The 10,014-nt window shown below is 39.0% G+C and overlaps 1 protein-coding gene across 4 annotated transcripts in view; it reads left to right on the forward strand.

The window, feature by feature from the left end:
* The window catches only part of si:dkey-261h17.1, a 25,909-nt gene that overhangs the window by 1,396 nt on the left and 14,499 nt on the right, over window positions 1-10,014 (forward strand). For 2 of the 4 annotated variants that reach the window (XM_024293821.2, XM_036212848.1), the window contains exon 3: window positions 2,296-2,476. The exons of 1 other annotated variant lie outside the window; for it this stretch is intronic. In XM_024293821.2, the coding sequence (XP_024149589.1) occupies window positions 2,404-2,476 (73 nt within the window). In that variant the 5' untranslated portion in view covers window positions 2,296-2,403. The remainder of the gene's footprint in view (window positions 1-2,295; window positions 2,477-10,014) is intronic. One more of the 4 variants, XM_024293822.2, reaches the window with a different exon arrangement.

Raw genomic sequence — 10,014 nt, forward strand, 5'->3', positions numbered from 1 at the left:
TATTTTGACCTGATTTTTCCCCTCCGTTTGATCCAGATCACTTCATTTTTGACCAACTTTGCTCAACACTGATTTTTAAGAGGTGTAAAAAATCATCCTAAAAGACGTCCTGTTCATAAGAGAAGGGCCTGTTTGCAGAGCAGAAGAGCCCGACCCTGAGGGACATGTGCAGATCCTCGTGATGTCCCGGTACTGCCCTTGTCTCCACACAGAGATGCTTTGTGCATCTGAATTCAAATAAATCAATGTTGGAGATAAGAAATGTGAATGTAAAGGGGTGGGGCTAAAGGAGGAGCAAGGAAGAATCTGTTGATGGGTTCATGTTTCACATTCCTGCATCAGTGTTGAATAGTCTGTTGGTTGTGGGTTCAAATCCCATTTTGGGGATAAGACTCCAAATTCCGTGTTGGATTGAATTGAAAAATCAGTTAGTTTGAATGTCCTATTTAAGAAGATGGTCCTCATGTTTGCACATGTAGATGGTTGTTGATTCCATCACAACTCTACTGGACTTCCTCAAATCATTGAAGACATCCACTGTCTTAGAAGGCAGTTATTGTTTTAACTGTGTGCTCAGACCCTTTAGCTACAGAGACATAAATGTGAAAGTCGTCTGCATACAGATGAAACTTTCAGAGAAGCATTCCCAAAGGCAGCACTGGCAATAAATACAGAGGAATAAATCTGATGAGTCACACAATGAAGTTATGGGAAAGGAGGATGGAGGTTCAGCTGAGGTCTGATGTAAACATTTGTGGGCAACAGTATGATTTCATGCAGAGGAGAACCATAGATGGAGATGTCTGGTCAGAATCTCTCTTTAAGCAAAGGTAGGGTTCATCACCAGTTTATTAAACTCTTGTGTGTTATCGAGTCCAAATTCTTACCTCAATACACCTTCTCCCTACCCCGACATTTAGCCTCCCAAATGGAGAGCTATGGGAAAATAGTGTCTTCAAATTCGGACAACACTACCCCACGATGATGTCATCAATATTTGTCAGTCATCTACGTTATCTCGTCGCCTCAGAAAACACACATTGGTTTCATAAATTTATAAAGTCATTCTAAAACAAAACGTCATTACGTACAGACCATCAAATCCATAACCTAAATGGTAAAACAAAAACTGCGATTAATATCTGAGCTATCAGATGTACAGTTTTGGGCCAGACAGCAGCTCAGCCGAGGAAATTGAAGACGTACATGGATGTATGTCTCTACAAGTGGGTGCTTCAGAATAGATTATTCAGCATATTTTCTACACTACACATATGTTCTTTTTAAACATTTTGTATGGAGAGAAAATAGTATCGCCCCAGTTTGTCTTGATTTGTGTGTGACTTTGGGTTTGTGCAAGTGTGAAGTTAGTTTCAAACTGTTGCAATTTCCCCACTGTGGGACAATTAAAGGATTTCTTAATCTTGTAATTGTAAGTTGTGCATGTGTAAAGTGTGTTTTGTATTTTTTGAAATTTTAAAAATGTTTTAGTTATGCATAAAATGTATTGTATCAGTAACGAATTACTCAAAGGTACACACAAATCGGGGTGATACTATTTTCTCTCCATATTTTTGTCTCTGCTCCTGATTCACAACTATTTCAAAAAAGAGACACTCAAAAATGCAATTTGAAGCTTCATTTTTTTTTTGTTCATGAGAAAAATGCTACAAAAACATGTCAAAAACACGGTTTCTATGAAAGAAGGTCTTTGAACTCCCAGCTAGGATCTCTATTCTTTCAATGTTTGCTTTGGTTGGACAGTCAGAAAAGTAGTGTGGAAAATGCTCACCTATTGGTGCAACCATTGCCACAAACTAGAGCAACAGTTTTTGAGCGTATATTCAGACTGGACACAACAACGGGCTCTTCCACATTTGCATCAGTACATGTTAGAAAGTGTGTGGAGCTCAGTAAGAAATTATTAGTGGCTTCAGGTCAGCTGTCCAGAGACGCACAAAGTCTCAGTCATGCATCTTCTCAAAAACCTCCTGATCTTACATGAACTGTATGTTTCCAGATGTGGTGGAGAAACTAAAAGTTTGCCAAAAACAAAGTGTCTTCTGCACCAGATCACTAAAGCTCAGAGGCACATCCTGCACATGTGCACGCCGAGCTCCTCTGGAGAAGGAAGAGGCTGTGGGTTTGAGGGGAAATGGGCGAGCAAGCAGGCGGCAGTTAGAGAAGGGGTGTGGAAAATGTGCTGGGGGGGGGGGCTGAAGAAGTCCAGCTGTATAAAAAGGGAGACAGAACACAGGCAGTGCTTTATTCCTCCCGTCTGTCCTGCTCGCTCAGACCTCACAGGAAACCTCCAACTCCCTCGGCTCTCCAGCTCGCCTCCACTTCCCACACTTTTTTTTAACTCTCTCACGCGTTCCCGCCAGCTGCACCTCATCTGGGAGGATGGCTACGTCCATGCTGGGAATGAATGGGCTCTGCAGAAAGGCTGGAGCTCTGCTGCTCCTCACTCTGCTCAGTGAGTATGAAGATAAAATTACTGTCCTAGTACTTCATGCATACACATCTTACCTTAATCTGCATGTAGAGTTGAACATGTTTACATCTAAAATGTAATGCTTTAACATCCACGAGTACTCTTAATTCTTTGTAGTGAAATGTAGTTGTGCTTGAAGTTGTGTGGTGGCCTCGTGCACAAGCGTGCAGACACAAAGGATCTGCTCAGCAGTGGAAAGTTGCAGTTGGAAGTTATTATATTATGGGTGGAGCCAAGCTGTTTGAAAGTGTTCCACAGAATTTGGGTGTAAAATTTAAATGGAGATGTTGCAAATCCTCAGGAAATCTTTTAAGTTTAAAAAAAATATGTTGTTCCTTTGTGTGTGCATGTGTCCTGGGGGTGGGAGTTGTCTCACAGTAACCCCATAACGCATGTGAAGTCAACAGAGACAAAAAGAGTCCTTCAAAATGTGCACTTTACTGACCTGCGTGCAGAAACGGCCAGGCTGTTCCCTCCAAACGGGTTTGCGACCTGATGCTAATTGCAGGGGAAGCATGGCTTGGATGGCGCAACTGACTCCCCAGTTGTAAAGCAGCACTTCGGATCATAGTAACGACTTTAGCAGAACTGTGTGTAGACACACGGGCAGTAAATGTTGCGACTGACCTGAGGAAGACTTTAAAAACTGAAGGAAGGCAGCCAAGCGTCGACTTTTAGGAGTGAGAAGATCACGAGACGGCAGAACAAGTGTAGAGTTTGTGCGACAGAAAGGCCGCACCGCCGCGAGCGCTGTAGCAGCGGCGTAACGGACGGTAATTCGATTTTCATGGAAATCCAATTAGCTTGGGCTCTCCTCATCAAGACCAGAAACTTTTTCAGCGGTGAAGCTCGTCACCAAACGATAACCAGACTCAGCTTCTGCTCACGTTCACTTCTGATGAAAACTGAGGGAAACTGTTGAAAACCAAAAGATCGATTTGAAATAATTAAATGAAAAATAAAGATGGGCTGTTTACAGATGGATGGATGGTCAGATGTATGACAAAATATAGCTTTTAGATCAATATATCATTAATTAAATTAAAACAAAATAAAAAAAATAACATCTGGGAAAAAAAGAGCATAATTCGGTCATTAATTCATAAATAATTAATAAGAGTGCATGATATAGTCATTAAAAAAATGATTTAAACTTTAAATCCATTTTTAATGAAAATTAAATCCATCCTTTAAATTTTAAAGCTACTAAAAAGTGCACCCATCAATGAAATAAAGATATTACAATAAGAAGGGAGTGTTAAAAAAGGCTACACTTATTATAAACCCACTCCTAAAAAAATGTTTGTTTTTTTTAACACCTTCTTGTGGCCATTTTCTCTCAATGGAAGACATATTTAAAGAAAATTAAGCTTAAAATTGCATTTTTAAGTTTTTCTATGTGTGTATTTGTTGCATAGAAAATATGGATGGGTTAATAAAATCAATTTGAATCAATCTAAGCTTAATAGATCAATAATTGATCCATAAAAATAGAGATTGATGTAGCACAAGTCTGCCAGCTTGATGCTAACATTTAATGGAATTTCCCATAGGATGGCTAATGCTAACGCTCGGTCAACGTAAACACATTGTTGATTAAATGAACATCTTTATATACTCACAGCCATTAATTTTTTTTTCAAAATCTTTTAAGGAAAAAAAATTTAAAGTCACAATTTGTGGTCTAAAGCACAATTTTTTTTTTTACTTTTCTTCTTGAAAAAAGTGTAATGCTATAGCGTGAGCTCCACCTAGTGGCCAAACTGAAACACGCTCCAGGAGAAGCAGAGCAATTGTTGGAGGTTCTCCTTTTGAAAAACCATGTAACACTGTATGGTATTAACAGTCTGATTTAAAATTTCACTAATACATTTTACAGTACGTGAATTGTATCAGATTAACATAAAAATATTCAAAACATATAGTAGATTATTAATGAATTTTTAAACAAATGTGTCAACTCAAACTTGAATTGAATCAAACTGAAATGAGAAGATTGAAAGAATTAAAAAAAAAAAAATCCATCCAGGCTCTGGTGAATCAAATCAAATCGATTCTGGAAGTTATAATCAATACCTGGCCCTAACAGAGGGTGGACCACCAGCTGCTCCGCTCCATTCTGATCATCATCCAGCATCCAATGTAGACGACTAGATCCTCATTCGAGATGCTGCATTACTGGATAGCTCATTTTTGATGCACCAATATTGTTAGGTTGGCGTGTGATGGGCTGTAAGCTAGTGGGAGAGAACATAAAGAGATGGTGCTAAGTTCTGGGCTTTATATAAACAAAATTAAATTTTTTTCATGAATTCATTTAGATTTCTACATGATAAAACATGTTTAGTCCCTTTATATGATTAAAGAAACTAAATTTTACTGATTTGGAAGTTTAATTGCAATTTTACTTCTAAAAATAGACACAAACATAATTTTTGTTGCACTTTTTGAACTTCTATTTCCTTTGTTTGTTTTATTTTGACCATTAGCAGGTTTTAACTCCGCCCTCGTGTTTCTCCAACAGTTGTTCCGCTCCTTCTGATCACACAGACCTGAAACTTGTCCACCACTGGCACTGTGGTGTGACTTTGTAAAGGCTCGGTCACATGCAGCTCAGAAGAGCAATACTGGAACATCTCCTGTCTAAATGTAGAACGATCAATCTGAGGGAGGTTTATGTGCACAGGCGACTGTTCGGCTTATCTAAATAAAAACTCAGTTTGTGCTTCGTTCCCACCACCATCCCAGTCACAACAATCAATCCTTTACCTCAGGTCACCGTCTTTCGTTCTGTAGTGCTGCTGTGAGGCTGTAACTAGGTCAGAGCAGTGGTTTGGTGATGTCAGGAGTCATCCGAAGATACCAAAAGGGTATTTGATTTGCTTCTCGCTGCATTATGGCTGTTTTGATCTGGAATAAAAAAGGCTCTTTGTTGAATCGTTTGGATGAATGCAGATTTTGCTGCCTTGAAGGAGGGAAGCTCTGGAGGTCTCTTTTTAAACTGTTGCCCCTTATCTTGGTTCCAGATGGATGGATTGAGAGATTTGATTGGAATCACCCTCATGCTTGGCCAAATCCCTGCAGCTTTTCCCATTTTCCAAACAGAACACAAGCGATTCCTTTTTAACAATGACGCACACTTAAAAAAAAAAGGCTAACATTCTTTAACATCGGATCCTTTAAGACGCTCGTTCATATTTACGTTATTTAAGTTTGTTCCCGTTTTGAAATGAGGTCCTAATGGATTAGATCCACACCTGCAACGCGTCACAGTGGATTTGTCTGTTAGCAAAGCAGCTGCTTTAGACAAACAACAGATGCAGAGATAACCTCTGAAAACATCTGCCACAGGCAGGAAGCAGTCATGTGAGAAAGTTCAACCTCCTTAAAGTTTGTCTGGAGCAGCTTTTTTGGAGAAGCATTCATAGATTTGCATACAGACCAACTGCAACACTTCCTAAATAATATACTTTAATGACCAGAGGGGAGAATGAAAACTCAACTATTCTATATTTCTAAGCTTTGTTTGCCCCATTTGTCTGTTTCTCAAGCGTTCTTCATACTGTGAGCTTCATGTTTATCTTTACCTTTTCCTTAGTTTGGGTTTAATTGCAGCTTTCAAGAAGCTTGTCTTTCTCTCGCATCCCCTCCGTGCCCCCACAGTACTTTAAAAAGTGAAAACCTAAATGTTCCAGTTCTCCAACTAACCACTAGAGGCTGGTCTAAATTGGGAACTGTTTCGCATTGACTCTAACATTAAAAAGGACAACTTTATATAAAAAAACAAATTATAAAACATAAAAACAGGGATTGCAGTTAATTTAAAAGGTTTCTGGTTTGCGATGAAACCTTGATCTATGCTTTACATTTCATATTAACACAATGACCAGTTATTAACAGGCAAATAGTTTTTTTAAACAAGTGAAATAATCACACTAATAATTTTATAATTTATTAAATGATATAAATGATAGTAATTAGCTCAGTCAGAAAGCTGGAATTACTGTATTTTCTGCACTATAAGGTCCACCATCAATGAACGGTCTATTTTTATATATAAGGCGCACTAAAGTATGAGTTTAATAAAGGAAAATAAAAGATTTAGAGATATTTCATCAGTCAGTCAGACTTTATCATCTCCGTTCACATTAACTTTAGAACTTGCGCTACATTTTAGCCACGTTAGAAGCGTTGGCGTGTTCATAACTCCCAACCAGCTAGAATTAATTCATGTAAAAGGCACTTAGGAGGAGTTGTGCCACTTTTTAAACAAGTTTAGTTGGTTAAAAAGAAAAAAAATGCAATTTTAAATCAGCAGTTGGAAGTTAATTCTATGCATTCTTAGGGAGCTGTTTTTGGAGGTGTGTAGACCCATAGATGTCATCACTTAATTGGTCCTGCACCAGGCGGGAACCCTGGTGAACCCATGTTTGCCCAACAGTAGCTGGAATAGGCTCCAGCAACCTTCTGTCCGTAAAAGTGATAAATGGATGGACGGAACTCGAATCAGTCTGTTGGACTTTGTGATTTTACGAATCATGCAAGTGATTTTGCAGATCATCAATCCAGTCAATAAAAATATAGTCCTCCACACCTTACAGGTGTCTCCTTCAGACGTTTATCTTCCTTCAACAATGAAAGAGAAATTCATAAAAAATAAGTCAAACCTAACCTCCTCACATCTGGCGCCTATCCACGCAGTGGAAGTGTAAGGGTTTAAGCCATTGGAGCAAAGCCTAATATTCCTCCAGAGAATTACAAGTATTTCTTAGTTATGTAGTTGAACAAGCAGTACATAGTATTTCAATGTTGATACTGTTCATTTGAAGAGGTGTTTTTTATCAGTTTGCACAGAACTTTTGAGTTAAAATGCTTTATTTTTCTTCTAAAGCAGGTCAACCGTCCCTGCAGAAAAGCCTCTTCATCCCTTTACTTCCTGCTGCTGTAATTCTGCAGCTATGCAGACATGGAAAATGCAGCGCTGAAATGGGCATGCTTTGAAAACCTGGGTGATGTCATGCAGGGCCTGCGAGAGTATGATATAAGCTCTCGCTCGCAAGATTTCTGGGGGAAAACCCGAGTTTTAAATCTGCCGTGTGTCAGAGGGGGAACATCTTGGATCGTTTATTTTGAGGTTGTCATCTGCAGCGGCTCCTCCTGCTGCTGCAGCAGAGCAGAAAAACTGTTCAAACAGACCACAGAGTTTTTTCACTGGATCAATCTGGAGTCGATGTATGGAAAGCTATCAAAGCTCCGTAGATATTATTTGTATGCCCCATGCGGTCGGACTAAAGTGGCACAAAACGAGAAGCTCTGATCTTGAGTTGGAAAAACGTCGGATTGTGCTGCAGAAACAAACAAAAAAAAATGTAATAGTTGACTTTTTAGGCTTACCTGGCCAAGACAAACACGAGTTTTGACAATTGTTTGTGTTGCCTCTGGGGTATTCACAGGCATTCTTTTGGACCCATGTCGTGATGCAGAAGTTTGATTTACGTCATCCGTGGGAGGGTGTGGGTCCTTTATGTAACATTTGGCTGATTGTTGTCTTATGTCAGGCGAGGGCGGGTGTCCACTTGGGCCAGAATCCAAGTTTGAGAAGTTTTGCGAGCTTCTCAATAATGTTATTAACCTCAGAGCCTGGATTCGGTTTAAGGTTTCATCACAGAAACCAATCAGTGCGCATTCTGTTGCAGCTTTTGAGCAGAATGCATATGAAACAACTTTATTTTCTGACTTTGTCCGAACTCTAATCCAATATTTCTTTATTTAAAAAAACTTCTCAGTTGTGTTTTAATTATGATTATGAGTTTTTAATTGACATCCCACAACCTAAATTTTAAAAAAGCAATTTTTCATGTTGATCTGAAGCCTTTGTTTCCAAAATCTCCTTTGAGGGGGCGTGGCTTTAGGAGCTGAACTGAACATCTCCGCCCTTTAAGGATGAGGATGAAAAAACAAAAGCAGGTTTTGACACCAGGAGAAGGAGAGAAAGATCTAGCAACAACATTTACCTTGTGAAACAGACCTAATGAAAAGCAGGAGGCTGCGTTCGAGTCTTCCTTCTTTTGCAATTACTGCTGTTTTGGTGAGCTTATTGTTTCTTGCTGCCCTGGCACCCCGCTGCAGTTTTACAGCTGTTGGCTTTCAGCGTCCTCAAGAGGGAAGAAAAGCATTCCCTCCCAGTTTGCCTGTTTCTTCTTCAGCCTTGAAAAGTCCAGAAATTGCTCAGATTCATAAATCCTGCTCGGCAGGTTTGGATAACATCTAAAACGCCTGTTTCTGCACTGGTTTCTATGCTGTGCTTCACACAAAGCGCATCATCATCTGTGATGGATCAAGTGGGTGGGCTGTCCTCACAGAGGGCTGCACTGTTTATCCAGGAAAATAAAAGCATGTAATGAGGCAGAGTAATGCTCCTTGTAATTATTGTGCAGTAAACTGCTTGTTTTGAAGCCGTACTTTATACATCTTAAATAAAAAAAAACACCAGATTACACTATATTTCTTAGTTTGAACTCTTTGTGTTTTGTCTATCAAACTACCTTCAAAGTGTGTTCCTGTTCAAGCGAGCACTTCCAATGAATTATCTTTGTAAAGCTGTGTTTTGGGCTTCTATGTTCACATTTTGGGCGTTTATGCAAGTTTCTACAACAGTTTTTAGGCTCTTCACTCAAAACGTGGGACTTTGAACGCATGCTAAAAGTTGAACCAGGTTGAACTTTGACCAATCAGTGACTCGGATTTGGTAGCAATGAATGGATGGTGCCCCTTTAATTCACAGCTGTGCCAACTAAAATGGATCAAGGACGAGAAATTACTAATTGTGGTTTGTGGGGTGCATGTTGGTAAAAGGGGATTTGGGATTTTGTTAAAGGTTTAAAGATCAGGGGAAGAAAACTAGACCGCCAGTTAAATTTGAATAGTTAGAATATTATATATATATGTATATATATATAATATTGAGAATATTTTTTGACCGAAATGCTGGTGAGGGGAGTGAATTTCTAAGCAATTGAATGTAAATAAAACAGACAAACCTCTGCTTTGAACCAGTTTTTCCTCCTCTTCTTTCCTATTTTTTAAATTTAAAGCTCTCCCTAAAGGCTTGTTTTGCTGTTTTTTCATCCTCAAAATTTAAAAGAAGTATGAACAGCGACGATTCCCCTCCCAACCCCCTTTACCACCACCGCCGCTGAGTCTAGACAGCGGCAGAATTAGGAAAGGAGAGGTGCCGTACCGGACAAAATTATTGATTGCATTAAACTTTATTTTATATATGTTTTTATTCATTACTTTTTTTTATTTTACAAGGATTGAGAGGTGTGTCAAACTGTAAAGATATACAAAAAAAAGAAACATTAATATAATAATAATTGGAATTTGGTGACTCCCTCCAGCAGATGGCGCCCTAGTTCGCCTATGCTGACTGGAATTCTACAAAGTCTTCGATATTTTAGAAAGAGTTGTGAAAAAAAAAATCTGGAACAAGATTTTTACCGCTTTGACACTTCCAACTG

The sequence above is a fragment of the Oryzias melastigma genome, linkage group LG7 (genome assembly GCF_002922805.2).
Source record: "Oryzias melastigma strain HK-1 linkage group LG7, ASM292280v2, whole genome shotgun sequence".
NCBI classification, from domain to species: Eukaryota; Metazoa; Chordata; class Actinopteri; order Beloniformes; family Adrianichthyidae; genus Oryzias; species Oryzias melastigma.